At 38.4% G+C, this 16,833-nt stretch overlaps 1 protein-coding gene across 1 annotated transcript; it reads right to left on the reverse strand.

Moving 5' to 3' along the window:
- Positions 1–5,602: 5,602 nt before the first annotated feature.
- Positions 5,603–8,145, reverse strand: LOC115257105 (phosphatidylserine lipase ABHD16A-like). The gene is made up of 6 exons (XM_062847809.1): positions 7,870–8,145; positions 7,748–7,807; positions 6,966–7,255; positions 6,765–6,904; positions 6,565–6,701; positions 5,603–6,382 (listed from the first exon to the last, which is right to left on the reverse strand). The coding sequence occupies exons 1-6, from the start codon at positions 8,143–8,145 to the stop codon at positions 6,272–6,274; spliced, it is 1,014 nt and encodes a 337-aa protein (XP_062703793.1). The 3' UTR covers positions 5,603–6,271.
- Positions 8,146–16,833: the final 8,688 nt, after the last annotated feature.

The raw sequence follows: 16,833 nt of genomic DNA on the forward strand, positions 1-16,833 counted from the left end.
TTTTCTTGTAGCACAAAATATACACCAAAGGCCATCCGAGGCAGCACTTCATCACTATGGAAACATCCACCCAGGTAAACACCACTTATTTTGATTTCCACCCGTTTTACCCCTGTCACGCGAACAATCGGTCATCGCTAGACCACATTCCGAATGCGTGCATTTTGATCCACTTTAGATAACATATTCACTTTTGAAATTCAAATCTTCCGAGGAGTACCCATATTTTTTCGAATGAACACTAGTAAATCTTTTCACGGTGTGGAATTGCGTCGGCCGTTTCACTGGTGGAATCACGGAGAAAACCCGCACAACGAAAGCTAACCGAACTGTTAGCAACCCAATCATACACAAGACACGAAAACTTCCGGTTGGCGTAGCACACCCCCGGCCGCGAAACTAAATTTGCACAAAAAAAATCTTCTGACTTCAACCCGAAATTACTAATCATCCGATCTTTTTTTTAATTTGCACCATTATTTATACCTCCTCTCCTCTTCTTGGCGTAACGTCCTCACTGGGACAAAGCCTGCTTCTCAGCTTAGTGTTCTATGAGCACTTCCACAGTTATTAACTGAGAGCTTCCTCTGCCAATGACCATTTTGCATGTGTATATCGTGTCGCAGGCACGAAGATACTCTATGCCCAAGGAAGTCAAGGAAATTTCCTTTACGAAAAGATCCTGGACCGACCGGGAATCGAACCCGTCACCCTCAGCATGGTCATGCTGAATACCCGTGCGTTTACCACCTCGGCTATATGGGCCCTTAACCATTATTTATACATAACTAGTTGATCAACTAACAGTAAAAAATTGAGAATATTTGATGCACTTTTCGAAAAGTTACAGCTAGTTGAACGTTTTTTTGTAAAGTGGAAACTTTGTCCCGATTACTTTTATTATCCCCTGTATTTACCAAACAATTTTGTCGCGGATCGCAAATTGATCCGACATCTGTAAAAAAAGTTATAATCTAGGTAAAGTGAGGCGAAACATTATAATTGTTTTTTTTTCAATACATTTAACCTTCCGTAACTCGTGCGGTTGGCCACCACTGCCAGCACCGCGCTAATGCTGGGTACAAAAAGCGAGATTTTTTCAACGTGTTGTACAAAATATAAGAGCGCGATCGCTCGAGAATTAAAGTAACAATATCAGTAATGAAATCTCAATACTTCGCTTTACTTTGCCTAGGGTATAACTTTTTTCATAGACGTTGAATCGCTTTGCTATCTTCGAGAAAGTTGTTTGGCATATAGTCACCTACATGAATACCAGTCCAAGTAACAATTTGTATCCTTTCTGCTCTTAGACATTATTTATTGAGGTTTTGTCATGGATTTGCTAAGCCCTTTAAGGTTTGGTGATGCAGTCTAAATTGCCAATCAGCTTTAACAATACAAGCAACTTTAAAACACTTTGTAGATATCTATAAATTCATTGAATAAAACTTATCTGCTTGTCTTTTCGCTAAGCAAAATATTCACTGTAAGCGAGCTGTAAAGAGCGTATAAAAACTTGGTTTAAAAACCTATTTCTAAGCCGCAGGCATATCACGTCTTATCAGCTTAAAAACCTGATAGATTACATAAAGTCGTAATAAAGTCATCTTAAACCTTTTTGGAATAACCACTGGAAGCATTAAAGCTAGCTAAGGACCTAGCAATGCGATCATATTTTGACCGATAGATTTATGCCACACAAACTGAAAAGAAAACAACATTGTTTTATTCTATTTGAAGTAAATCTGATGGGAAATTCTCTGACGGGCTTAATTTTTACAGCTAGGCGGCCAAACTGACCTTGTAATTCGCTTTTGTGACCGGGATTTCAGAAGCAACCGATGGGTGGTAGGGATGGCATCATTTGCTCTGGCTCCGGCATCATGGTAGTACACTTTTATGTGAGAAAAGCCAGATGCAACCGGTGTACGAAAATCCTTATTGATTTGCACTGTATACTTACTATGCGAGCAAATAAAACAACTTAGAAAATGAAACACCACTGAAAATTTTGCGAAAATGGTTTGTTTACATTTCGCAGCAGCAGCGACTGCTTAAGAGCATACAGTCTGGGTCCACATTTTATAAAACCTATTTGTGTTTGAGTAGTGCACAAACGTATGCGTTAAGAATAAGTAGGTATACGCTAGTCTTCGCACCGTATTCACAAACTACAGCAACTCTAGAACATGTTGCTTTTGCACCTAACTGATCTTAAACAATCTCAAACAAAACTAGGAGGGTTTAACATGACGGCATCCATATTTTTCTACACGATGATCAATTCCTGCTTGGAAATTATGTTCGCCATGTTGATGTTTGGATTGTGATTCGAATGCATAGTTTAGCAAGCTGGATTAAAATTGTTATTTTTAGAATGCCTAAATCCTCAAAATGGCGTGGCGCTTTACCTTATTCAGAAGTATTTTAATGCATTACACCGGCAATCTTTTTTGGCATGAATTTATATGTCATAGCAACAGAGATTTCCTCCGTGAAAATTGAAAACTAAATATTATTGACATGGATGACCGACATAATTGTCGTTTTTTTATTAACAATAATTTGCAATTGCACTGCCAGTTTATGTAATGATACTTGTTTCAGATTAACTTTAAGACTTTGGCTTTAATAGTTCTTTTAAGATGTTTTTTGAACTTTCAAACGGCTTATTTGTTTTCTTGCAACCTACAAACAGATGTTATCTATGCTGTGCAGTATACTACAAGCATATACCATAAAACCAAGTAGCATGTTCAACGTTTTAAGCAATGGTTTTAACAACCTCCTGTAGGGTGGACCCTTTCGGGTTTAATAGGGTTTTATCATGGGTTTATTAGAGCTGTTAAACCCACTAAGCTCTAAAACAAGTTTCAACGGTTAGATTATAACAACAACTTGTATTCTATCAGAAAACTAAAAATGTTACTTGGGAGGTTTAGTTATTGAGCGCTTACAGCGCCACCTTGCGGCAAATATCGAAAACTTATTTTTTCCAAGTTTTCCAATACAAATTTCAAGCTTGTTGTTTAATTAATTTAAAATTTTAGTTAATAACTACAATAAATGAAATTCATCAACATACGACGGATCATAGGAAAGAATTGAAAATTGCCTTCTCCGCTTAATTCTGTGTTTCTGAACCCGAATATCGTGTCAAAACTTTTAAAGCCAGTGAATTCAACTGTTAAAATTAAAATTACTTAAAAATTGCCTCCTAATCGCCTGTTGGTAGGCAATTTCCTTTTAAATAAGCGAGTTCAAAGTTCCATAAAAATGTAAACAAAGAAAGTTTACAGGAACTTCTATAGGAAATCGATTGTTTAGTAAGGTACACCGCGGCAAGGTTAAATGGGTGGGGTAAGATAAAACGCGAAATTTTGAAAAAGATTTCAATATAATTTTGTAAATCTTCCTTTACCAAAGATTGTTTGGTTCAAAAACTATGTGTCATGACATTCAAACTGAATGTCATGACTGAATAACATCGCAGTTACCCGCTGTTTCATCTTACCCCACCCGTTTCAACTTGCCCCAGTGTACCTTACCAACGTTTTTAGTTAACCCTTAACCACCCGGGACGATTCTTTCTGACTTCAAATGGCTCGTTCTCCGAAACAAGGACACCAAATTGCATTCGGTTTGAAGTATCATCAAGGGGAAGAGTGTATCTTAACAATGATTTGGCGGGGATCCCCCTATGACCCTCCCCCCTTTTCTGCGGGGCGGATCTAAGTGTGGCATGATCCATAATATTACCATATCATCATAATTTCGACTGGAAAACAGCATGTTATTGTCGTTGTTAGTGACAGATTATTCTATATATGGAATTTCGGACCTGATTAGGTCAACCGGTCAAACATCAAGAAATTGCAATTTTGCATACAAACTTTAGAGGCAGAAATCTGATGAACGAAGCATCAAACCAAGCACTTGTTTATCCTTGCTACAAAAAGAAGCAGATTTTCTAATTGGACCGGATTTGTTTACGAATTTTTAAGATTAAAAAATGTGTCCAAGTCGGCCATTGTGGCAGCATATTTGTATCGTCTGACGTTTCTCCTTAAATGAGATACAAAGGCAAATAACATTTTCTGAAAACTGAGAAGTCTACACTCATCTCTAGACATGTATAAACAAGATAAGGTAAGAAGTTTATGATCATAACAACGTTTAGAAGGTCCTGGAATGGAATTGCAATTTAGTACCAGAGTGATCAATCTCACCCCGGTTTACGGTACATATTGAACAGGTCATGCACACCTCTAAGGTCCCAAATTTCTTGGAATTCAGGCCTTTTTTATCTGTAAAAGTAGTTGTTACGACCCTGTAGTATATAGAGGCTTAACTATGAAATTAATTTAATAAATTGTAAAATGTGTTTATTTGCTAGAGAAGAATCGATTTTGGTTTATCCATATGATCGGGATACGTACCACCAAAGCCGAACATGAACAGTTTGCCTGCTGTCTGCATGATCACCAGCCGCAGAGTCAGTCGCAATACGCGACCAGATCGGTGATGGTTGATGATTCACCGACACATGCAAGCGCCATTATGTACACCGTTGTGTGAATGAAGCTGACTGGATGTACGGTACCCAAAAAAAAGAAGAGAGAGTGCCGCCGGCATCGGCGAAGGATTTGAATGTGTTTGTGTGGGTGAATGGGGACGAAGTTGGCTGATAGGTCGTTCGTGTGAAACCTTGAATTCAGTTTGTTAACGAGTTTTGCGACAGACGGATGTCTCCAATGTGGAGGTACAGTTGGTCGGTTGATTTTTTTCAGTTTTCTTGTTCAAACACGAGTTTGAACGACTGTTTACTACAGAACGTATTTTGTTTGTTCAAATTCGTTGCCCATTTGATTTCGCTGGTTTAAACGGGAATGCGAACGAATGCGTTTTGAATTGCAGGCAGTTTCCACACGAATGAATGTCACGTTTTGAAGAGTGATAGACTGTACGATGACTTGCCACACAGACTACAGAGCCCGGCTAGCCAAGCTAGGGATGCTCAGAGGGCCTTATAGAGACATACATTGGTTTACAATTGGAACTAGACAAGGAATGGACATTGAGAGAAGTGCTCCTGTAAAAAATGCCTGACGACAAACTTATTCCAATACTGGTGGTGAAAGGGCAGAAGACCAATGATTCGCCATAATGCAAATGACCTACGGAAACGTACCTGGTAAAAACAGAGACGCACTGGAATGCCAATGCCGCAATTGAGCGTGCAAAAGCACGAGGACATCCGAAGCCCGTCATTGGTGCTATCCGGTTTTCAGTAAGAAACCCGCAAACACCGACGACATTCGTCTCCGCTACGATAGCTCACGTTGTCTTAGTGGAACTATAATATACGCCTGGCTAATTAAGTAAAACGGTTCGAGCACTTTTAAAACCATTCCAAGTGTCGGCCACGACGCCAACATCTCCCTATTCGACCGGTTGCGCAATGCTCTTGACCTCTCCCTTCCCACAAAAAGTCCACGTGGCTTATGAACGACATCAAAAGTGTTGTTGAAATAATTTGCAAGTTATTCCGTCAAGGATTTCTCTTGATTTCCATTTTCAATTATGACGCATTTTTCAGTTATGCTGCATATCAATGAATGTAATCTAATGTATATTTCCATCTGAATTCTGTTATTTTTCATCAACTATAGGATTTTACGCAAAATATGTACCCTTCATGCGTTTTCAAATGACCGTTCTCATCTTACCGTACAGTAAATTCATGTCCTTTGAAGGACGAATTTTCGATCTGAGACTACTTCAAGCTATTGATACCTGTTGGTTCTTATAATCTACCAATAAATAGGCTGAGAATATTCTACTGCTACTAAAGCATAGGGTTCGAATGTCAAATTTCTTTGAGGAAAAGAATTCATTTTTAAATATATGTTCTACGTAGTACACACCGACCAATTTGCACAATATTAATTTTTTTTTCAACTACTATTCCCACTGCCCACCGATAATTGGACAAATACCGCAAAGAATGTGAATATGGAAGCAGAAATGAAATACTTACGATGCCTTAAAAACAAAACAACTTTTATATGTTAATGAAAAAAAACACACACACACTCACTACTAAAAGATCTGGATAAAACCTCATTCTATCAATCACCGGGTTCACAGTTATTCTGCAGCTGAGAATAGTGTATTGGAACGTAGTACAATTTGTTGTAGCGTTATGCGTGCTAGTGCTTCGCCATATTCGGTACGAGTCCACAGTTGTTTTTGAAGGATTTTCCTTTTAGGTGAATACAAAGTCCGTGTCGCTGGGGATCTCCCAGGGAGCTTTGAAATACTCGGCAGGCAGCGGCGTGCAGTGGGTTGACTTGAAATCCTGCAGGTGTTTCCTCAGCTGTGGAAGAAATAATGTTTGGTTAGTTAAACATTCGTATTATTCATGTAATTGTTTATAGTAAATCAACAAATTTCAGAATTTTTTGATCTCTCCCACAAATTTTTATAAGGACTTACTATATCTAACAAAAAGAAGCTATCATTGCTCGCTTAGTGAAAAGGTTCACAGTAGTAACTTACCAGAAACTTGGCCATCGAATCTCTTTGATCACTGCTGTAATCGGCACCAATCTCGATAGGATAACTCCGGGATGTACCATTGTTACCATTGTCCGTCAAGTAAGACATTAGTAGCGACAGACAAAGTTCATCAGAATCTGGAAATAGAATTCGTGAGTATTCTTAAAACTAGTAAAGATTATTTCGGCATGGCAACTTACCATCCCTCATGAACTCGATTGGTCTTCCAAGAATGTCTTTTGCTAGATTCTCCTGATCGGCCTTAAATATGTTAGGAAACCTAAACTTGAGCATATTAATCAGTAGGAAATTGCCACGGTTCGTAGCTAAGTTGTTGTCTCTGTAAGATGACCAAAACCATTAGAACATATCAATTGACAATCAGTTTATCTTAGTCTTACTCTGAGCAAATGATTTCATCTTCCGTTCGTCGGATCAACATCACAGGTCCATTGTATAGCGAAATCAGCTCCGTATTGTTCAAGTTGATGTAATCTCGGATGGCAATCTTGACAATATTGGATAGACTTTCCGGCATCCTCGGTATTGCCAGCTGCAGCACATCGTCAAAGGTAGCATCCAGAACGACTCCCTTAACATCGGGATACTGCGAGGCAGCGTACAGCGTTGAATAACCTCCAATACTCCAACCGTAGAGGATGATGTTGTCAGGAGTAAAACCAAGATCAGTTAGGGTAAATGTACCAATTATGGCACTACCTAAGGAAAACTATTTGTACAAAAATAACGAGAAGACCAACGAATGTCATCAATATGTTAAGAGATAGCTTAGTTTCCATACTTTACAGGAAAAATATAGAAACGGAGCCAAAACTACTTTTAGTATGTATTACGGCGTGTGCCAATGATAGGAACCATGTACCAGTTATGGCAACATTTTTTAACTTTGGTTCCTTTTCGCACTATTTGCATGCTTTTCTTATGGGATTAGCCATAATTGGTACACTATGGCGAAAAAGGGTGCAAGGAAGCCGAAATTTTAAGGAAAGTTATTTATTTCTACCATAATTTGACCAAAATGTGGAGTTTGAATGGGTGCAACCATCTTTTGTGAACGTGATCTGTTGTTCACAAATTTTGTCTTGTTGATTTACATCGTTAAAGGGTGAAAATCAACTATGGCGAATAATTGGTACTATAGCCATAACTGGTACATTTACCCTATCGCAAATTGCATCACCGCGTCCACCGCATTTTGGTCTTGATCCGGATAGGGCGAACCCTGCAAAATTCTTATAATGTAAGATCATAGTCACCCCAAATGTAACTTCAATCAAAACCTACACTACTACCGGCAAAACCGGGGTGGTTCCATCCTAGAACCGAATACTGCAACTCAATTGGCGTGGACATGATGCCAATCTCGTAGAATCCCGCATTGCCTTCGGAGCAGAACACCAGTGTACGCCCGTTGGTACTTTTGTTGCGATTGTCTATGAATACCGTATCGATTTCATTGCCGTCCGAGGTTTTCACCTTATTGCGTTTGCCCCTTTCCTCGGTGATTAGTTTAGTACGACCCTGGAGTAGCATAGGTTCTGAAGTAATGGGAGAAAACATAATTTGCAACTCTTGATTCAACTTCCTGCGTGATGCTTATTTTTATGTTTATTTATTTATTTAAATGTTGTAAATGTTGGCATCGGATTATTTTCCTAAATGATTATGCATAATGACCTGGCACCAACAAACTTAAAATAATACAAGTACCTATATGACACATTCTACCGTGACGTTACAAAGTTTTGACCACTTTTTGGCCAGATTTTTAACTATAAATCATAAACCTGTAATATTTTTGCATATTCGGATTACTTGTAAAATTTCCAGTGAATACACTGACATAATTCTAAGAGCCTATTTTATCAGACACTGCATATACATTGCACCCGTAGTCTGGCACGTTCACATCAAATCAATCATTATACGTATCATATCATAAACAGTTCCGATTAAAAGACTTTCTAATAAAACTCAATGACACTTCTTGCGCATATCGGAGTTATATGCACATAACACGATCGATACATTAGCTGTGCATATAACTTCGGCCGCGTTGAAAGAAAAGCAACATTGGCAGATAAAGTTGAATACGTTTTGCAGAGTTTCGCAATTCCTCTAGGTGAGCTTCGAGGTCGTGCGGCTAGCGGCGTCGGTCATTTAGGCGTTTTGAGTTCGATTCCCGCTCCAGCCTAAGGAGACTTTTTTTTTTTCAAAATGTGAAGGATATTATTGGAGTTGCATATACATATAGATTTCGATTGGATTTGGATTGGATTGGAGTGGATTACATTTTAAATTGGATTTGGATTGAATTTGGATTGGATTTGGATTTGGGTTGAATTTGGATTGGATTTGGATTTGGGTTGAATTTGGATTGGATTTGGATTGGATTTGGATTGGATTTGGATTGGATTTGGATTAGATTTAAATTGGATTTGGATTGATTTTGGATTTTATTTGGATTGGATTTGGATTTGGATTAGATTTCGATTGGATTGAATTGGATTGGATTTGGATTGGATTTCGATTTGATTTGGATTTGATTTGGATTGGATTGGATTTGAATTGGATTTGGATTGGATTTGGATTGGATTTGGGTTGGATTTGGATTGGATTTGGATTGGAATTGGATTGGATTTGGATTGGATTTGAATTGGATTTGGATTGGATTTGGATTGGATTTGGATTGAATTTGGATTGGATTTGGATTGGATTTGGATTGGATTTGGATTGGATTTGGATTGGATTTGGATTGGATTTGGATTGGATTTGGATTGGATTTGGATTGGATTTGGATTGGATTTGGATTGGATTTGGATTGGATTTGGATTGGATTTGGATTGGATTTGGATTTGGATTGGATTTGGATTGGATTTGGATTGGATTTGGATTGGATTTGGATTGGATTTGGATTGGATTTGGATTGGATTTGGATTGGATTTGGATTGGATTTGGATTGGATTTGGATTGGGTGTGGATTGGATTTTGATTGGTTTTGGATTGAATTTGGATTGAATTTGGATTTGGATTAGATATTGATTGGATTTGGATTGGATTGGACTGGATTACATTTGGATTAGATTTAAATTGGATTTGGATTGGTTTTGGATTTTATTTGGATTGAATTTGGATTTGGATTAGATTTCGATTGGATTTGGATTGGATTGGAGTGGATTACATTTTAAATTGGATTTGGATTGAATTTGGATTGGATTTGGGTTGAATTTGGATTGGATTTGAATTGGATTTGGATTGAATTAGATTTGGATTGGATTTGGATTGGATTTGGATTTGATTTGGATTGGATTTCAATTGGATTGGATTTGGATTGGATTTGGATTTGGGTTAGATTTGGATTGGATTTGGATTGAATTTAGATTGGATTTGGATTTGGGTTGAATTTGGATTGGATTTGAATTGGATTTGGATTGGATTTGGGTTGGATTTGGATTGGATTTGGATTGAATTTGGATTGGATTTGGATTTGGGTTGAATTTGGTTTGGATTTGGATTGGATTTGGATTGGATTGGATTTAGATTGGATTTGGATTGGATTTGGATTAGATTTTGATCGGATTTGTTTAAGAGTTGGGGATTTAGATCGGATTCAGATTAGATTTTGATTGGATTGGATTTAGATTGATTTTGGATTGGATTATATATGGATATGATTTGGTTTCATTTTAGATTTGGATTGGATCGGACTTAGATTGGATTTGGATTGCAAATAGATTGGATTTGGATTGGGATATGATTAGATTTGGATCGGACTTGGATTGGATTAGGATCATATTTGGATTAGATTTGGTTTTGGATTGAATTGTATTGTATTTGTATTTGAATTGGGTTCGAATAGGATTTGAATTGGATGGTCGATTATATTGGATCCGAACTTAAATTGGATTTGGATTGAATTTTGAATAAATTTTTACCTAAAGAATTAGAATTGCATTATTATTGGTTTGGATAGTACTAGGATTCCGATTGGGTTTAGATTGAATGCGGATTGATGCTGTTATTTGATGTGCAGTAAGGCATTTCATATGGGATTTTTCTGCATATGAATAACGTTTTGAATTAATGTTATATGTTTTTATTTTTCTATGAATGCTATTTTATAGGGGCAGTATGTAACATGAAATACAGCCCGGATTCGCTGGTTGGGTCACGACTGCGCCCCGAATAGCGAACCGTGTTTGTTCGTTGGGTCAAGTGACAACTGATTAGAATGCTCAGGACACACGCAAATGACAAAAAAACGTCACGAAACACTCACACACTTGCACAAACGTTTTATATATAGGAGCTGCGATGCAACGAAAGTCAGACATCAAACTCGTTTTGACACTGACAGTGCTTTTTGATTGGGGTTTGCCCCAACCAGTGAACATTCAACCATCGAGACAGCCCATCAAACGAGTTCCCAACGAACGAATCGGCACTGTATATGTATGTAAAAAAAAAAGAACTTGTTAAAATAAGAAAGTGAATTTTTGTAAAAGGAATTTTGGGGTTTTAAGTCAACCTTTACAAGATACAATTTATAAATTCTCAATTGTCATTGCCAATTGGTGTTACAAACTGCATGCTAGGTGAAATACAAGTTTTTTTTAAGGAAAGTAGAATACAATTTACACAAAAGGAAATAATAATGAATTTCACCAAAACCAGAAAGAAATATAGTAAAAGTGGGTAAATATAATTTCTTACTTAGTGGAAGCTTATGTCAAATTGAACAATATTTAATGAAATTTGTTTCAAATTGAACTTAATTGAAATTTAATCTTGCCTAATTCAGGATTGAATTATAATTTAAATGCTTTTTATGCAATATTTCCAAGAGTAGAGAAGAAAGCGATTGTAGTATATAGAGGCTTAACTATGAAATTAATTTAATAAATTGTAAAATGTGTTTATTTGCTAGAGAAGAATCGATTTTGGTTTATCCATATGATCGGGATACGTACCGCCAAAGCCGAACATGAACAGTTTGCCTGCTGTCTGCATGATCACCAGCCGCAGAGTCAGTCGCAATACGCGACCAGATCGGTGATGGTTGATGATTCACCGACACATGCAAGCGCCATTATGTACACCGTTGTGTGAATGAAGCTGACTGGATGTACGGTACCCAAAAAAAAGAAGAGAGAGTGCCGCCGGCATCGGCGAAGGCTTTGAATGTGTTTGTGTGGGTGAATGGGGACGAAGTTGGCTGATAGGTCGTTCGTGTGAAACCTTGAATTCAGTTTGTTAACGAGTTTTGCGACAGACGGATGTCTCCAATGTGGAGGTACAGTTGGTCGGTTGATTTTTTTCAGTTTTCTTGTTCAAACACGAGTTTGAACGACTGTTTACTACAGACCCCTCGGTCGGCGCGTCGCCTCATATGAATGCAGCCGAACAATGAAGGAAACGTCAACTCTCGGACGGAGGAGATGTCATTAGGTCGGTCCTGCCAACGATCTCGAGAAACAATAGACCAGCAGAATGATCTGCAAAACAAGTGAAATGTGATGTGCGTTGGTTTTATGATTTGCCTATGCGACCGATAAATAATTGAATTTAAATCCACTTTATTATTATATAGTAGTGCTATAGCTATAAACCTAGGGATAGTTTGTGAGTACGGTGAAGTTTAAATCAAACAAACACTATTTCTATACACTGAAGTTTTTTTACGCGGTTTTTTTTACGCGGTTTTTTTTACGCGGTTTTTTTTACGCGGTCCGTCCTAAAAAAAAACCGCGTTATTTCGAGACCCGTCGTAAAAAAAAACCGCGTTATTTCAAAAATCGTCGTAAAAAAAATCCGCGTTTTTTCAAAAACACGCGTAAAATAGTCAGCACCACATCTAACGTGACTTGACTTTTTTTACGACGTTTTTTGAAATAACGCGGTTTTTTTTTACGACAGGTCTTGAAATAACGCGGTTTTTTTTTACGACGGGTCTTGAAATAACGCGGTTTTTTTACGCGGTTTTTTTTTACGCGGGACCATTACCGTCGTAAAAAAAAACTTCAGTGTATTTCATGTTTCACTTCAGCTAACCTGAAAACAGTACCCTCCACCCACGAACAATATAGATTGTGTTGTGGTTCCGTGATTCGGTGGTAAGGACAAATTATTCATTGAAGTCACTTAAAATTAACATTCAGATTTGTTTAGGTACACGTAATTTGTAGAAAAATCTAATTAGAACTAGTTCCCGCTCCGAAGCCAACCCGATTATAGAACGGTAAATCCTATTAGATCCATACATTACGAAAGTCGCTAAAATTGTATGAATTGTTACAGGCGATAGTTTTCCTGTGAATTGGATTGAATTCAAGAGTACTCAAGAAGAATGAGATCACTAAACGTAAGATTTATCTATAACATCTATAAAAATTTGTATAATGAACTACATATTTGATTACAGAAAGTTTTTAATATACGCCGTTATTAAGAACCTGGAACGATCTTACTCTTCGTTGACCGTTGTCAACAGTAGTGTTGATGTATAAATATAGTGATTGCACAGACAAACAGACGTGTCACTTGGAAGAAAATGCGATAAAAATCATCGTCACGCAAACATAATCGCCCAATGCTAATTTTGCTGTGGTACGCAAACCTACTGAGTAGATGGCGGTAGTGAGCAAACGTCAAACAGGAGCAAAAACGATGCGAGCGCCATGAGCGAGCGATTTGCGAACTACGGAATATTTGAATAATCCGTTAAAAAGTGAAACGATGGGAAGTGAGTAGAGTGAGACGTCTGTTTGTCTGTGGTGATTGTAACACTAGTTTACAAAATAAAACGAAAGTCGTGAACTTCTTTCAACGACCAAAATTTTTGAAGCATAATTTAGCGCTGATTTCGAAACCGTGCTTCAAAAATTTAAAGTAGAACAGTTTTTGAGTTTTAGCTCAATATCGAGTCTTACAACTTTTTAAAATATGGAGAGTCGTCGTTGTTTCGCGTGTGTATGTATTGGGCCGTGATAAGTGCTTGTTGTCTCGATTGTCGGATAGCGATCGATCTCAGTTTTGTGCCGTAGTATTGAGTGGTCGTACAATCAGTACGGAATGCAGTTCTGGTCACATGGTGCTCTTTCTTTGGCTGGACACCAGGGGCAACATACGTGGCTGGCGATCGAACGATTTGCTGTGAAGCACTCAATCGGAAGCTGCGGACCGAGTTCTCACAATAACCACCTGTATTCAAAGTTATCAGTTGAATTCAATTATCTTATTATGTTATAAAGGTTGAATTACCTTATCTATTACTAATGTTTACTCTTTCAGCGGTAACCAGGTAAATTAAACTAAATTTATACCGATTTGTCATACGCTTTTTCGCCAAGGAAAGCATCCCATAAAACCCCATCCAACTTCCAACTCCAGATATCTGTGAAGTGGCTCAAGTTCTTGGACATATTTTGAGTAGATATCTAATCAACATTTCCTCCCCATCCCCGCTGATCGTAAGGACCTGGCCAGGTGTCAAACAAGGAGTTTGTTGAATGAAAGGTTTGTCAAGTCCCAGGCAACTTTTCTGGCGCATTTAACGTCTCTATTGACAGCCACCCCAGGATGTGTACGGTCGGCTATGCTATGCTATGCTATGCTAATATGTAATATCGAGTCTTACAACTTTTTAAAATATGGAATTTAATAAAATTCAAATATATTGCGTTTTGTTCAACCAATTTTAAATCTTTTTTTCATAAATTAATAGCTGAATATAATACCATTCGATCATCTGAATGCAGGTTTTGCGTCAGATTAATGAATTTCAAGATATTTGCGAGTTTTGGGGACGATCTCCTTCAATTTTAGCAAAATTTCCAAAAATATATGAAGAAATGTGTTTTTTTTTTCAATAAGAAAAAAATAATTTAAAAATTCTTTCTCAACGTTTATTTGGCATATCATATGTAGGCGAGTTACAGTAAAAATTTCAGCTCAATCGGAGCATAGATTATGGAGAATGAGATGTGTGAAGTGAGCGTTTGCTTAAAAAATAGAACTAAAATCGATTTCAAATCATGAACCTTGTATGGAAAGTCGAAAAAATTTCCGCTCTACTGTAATTTTTTCCTTCGCGTTTCGAACTCAGGGCATGATTCTACACCAAAAACAATCATCAGCTTACCGACTTCAAAAATGCTGTAAACTAGTGTAATCTGTTGATGTTAATTATGTTAAGGCATATGTTTTGAAGATTGCTACAGCATAATTGGCATGATAATGAGATATTACTTTGTGTTCCACGGCTCACGCGAGGTCGTCCAAAAAAATCCATGAAATCAAGAACAAAATCTACAAGCGAAACTAGTTTTCTATGGTTGATTTATCTATACGCCAAAGATCTATGACCCATCTAGCAAGTAAATGAAGTATTGTATTGAGCTGTACGCATGGTAAAGATCTGCCAAGAACTTCATGGAATATAAGCTTTTATATTTACATGCACTGGTGCTCGTGCAGATCTTTTATGGTCTGTAATGGTCCGCCGTAGGAATATGGAGGTTCACAAAATTCTATAATGGTCATTTAAGACAAATCGAGATATTTAAAGGACTTCAAATATATGCGTGGTCAATTCAGGTTTGTAAAGGTCTATGCATAAATGCAACATAAAAGCACATTCTGTTAAAGTATTTGAAGACTCTAAAAACAAATATTGTAGTTGATCTTGTAGAATTTCTCAATCAGGCGATAAGTCGAACCCATTTGTTTTGAATTTCCATATCAAAACATAACATTTTTCTTAGAATATGTAACCCGCGGTTACAATTTAGTTCTAAATTTGTGTAGACCACTGTGTTTTGCATAATTTTAATTTGTTTATTTTAGCTAGTTTTGGTTTCGGATTAAATTAGGGAAATAAAATCGCTATTTATTGCATCGGTGAGGCATTTGTCCCCAATCTCCCACCCTATTGCACACATCGACAAAAGCAGTAGCAGTAGAACAATCGTTTGCGGCGTGTGGCTGTTTTGTTTTGAACCAGGAGATTAATACGAACTACGTAGGGCGACGGGCGCGTTGGTACTCTGCAAAAGTTAACCCGGGAAAAGGGCCGTTTTTCGCATCGGAGTGTGCTGGAAGGTTGTTCCCAGCGTCGTCGGGAGTGAAATAGTAAAGATTTCCACCGACAAGTGCCAGCCCCTGGTTCGGGCACAAAAGTGCATTCAGTGAAAGTTTTATTACGTCTCCTTTTCGGCCGCATGCAAGATCACCTTAATTTTGCTGAAACGCACGAGAAGCAACCCTGCGCTCGAAAGCACAGGTTCGAAAATCACATACCTGGCAACACCAATACTCTAAATCAAGCGCTCTCACGATCGAGCGATCGAACAAAGCGATCGGTAGAAGGCAGAAAATCGCCATTCGTTTGCTGCTGTCCTCTCGAGTTAGTCGCCGCATGATCCACCATCATCATGAAGTGCAGTTCTTAAAGCCTTCGACGACCGGACTGATAATCTCGGATATCGTGTGTCGTTGTGAAATCCACGGAAGACCCAACAGTCCCGATAACCAGAGGTCCTCACAGTTTAGTGCAGAAACTAGACTACGACGGAGACAGCAGCAACGAAGCACGAACGCAGAGATCGCCACCTCGCACAGACGATCGACCAAAGAAGCACCTACAAAGACTCTCTACGGAGGGTATCGATCGCCACACACTCACGTCACGTTACGATCGCATCGTTTCGCCGTCCAATGATCTCGCTCGTACAAGCACAGCGCAGCGTAATCGTTCGACGGAGCGGGGAATACTATCACCGCCGCACCAACTTGGTCGTTGTCGTCGTCGTCGTTGTGCAAGTCAATGTGCAAGTCGTTACTGTGAAACCTCCTCAGTCCAGATCAACCTAACGCCGTTGTACGCAGCAGAGGCCTCACGCGCAGACGGCATTGTGGCTAGTGCTGAGGTACTGGCTGACCACGGCCAAAAGCGTGAGCGAGCGTGAGGAGATTGGTGCTAGCTAAAGCGCTCAAATTGCGCGTTCTGAAGTACTGTCGTCCATGCAGCGCATCGAAACGGGGCACCGTTAACGGATCGTTATCGGTAAAGACCGGTGAATATCAGCAGCACCCGATCGAGGGATATGAGGTAGAGTAGTCCTAAGGCCTGATACGTACAACTGATCATCAACTGATAAAAAGATAGGGTTAATCGTAAAAGCAAGCCAAATGCAAAACTAGTTACCGATTCATTTTAACACCAACCCCTACCGGTTTATCTTTTTGAAC

Source organism: Aedes albopictus, chromosome 1 (assembly GCF_035046485.1).
Source record: "Aedes albopictus strain Foshan chromosome 1, AalbF5, whole genome shotgun sequence".
NCBI lineage: Eukaryota > Metazoa > Arthropoda > Insecta > Diptera > Culicidae > Aedes > Aedes albopictus.

Excerpts from the sequence above, each read along its gene's own strand:
- LOC115257105 (XM_062847809.1), bottom strand. The coding sequence starts at position 8,145 with ATGTTTTCTCCCATTACTTCAGAACCTATGCTACTCCAGGGTCGTACT. Across the intron at positions 7,256-7,747 it reads CGGTGATGCAATTTGCGATA|ACTGATCTTGGTTTTACTCC; the intron begins GGGTAAATGTAC and ends ACATTTACCCTA. Across the intron at positions 6,905-6,965 it reads GATGAAATCATTTGCTCAGA|AGACAACAACTTAGCTACGA; the intron begins GTAAGACTAAGA and ends GTCATCTTACAG.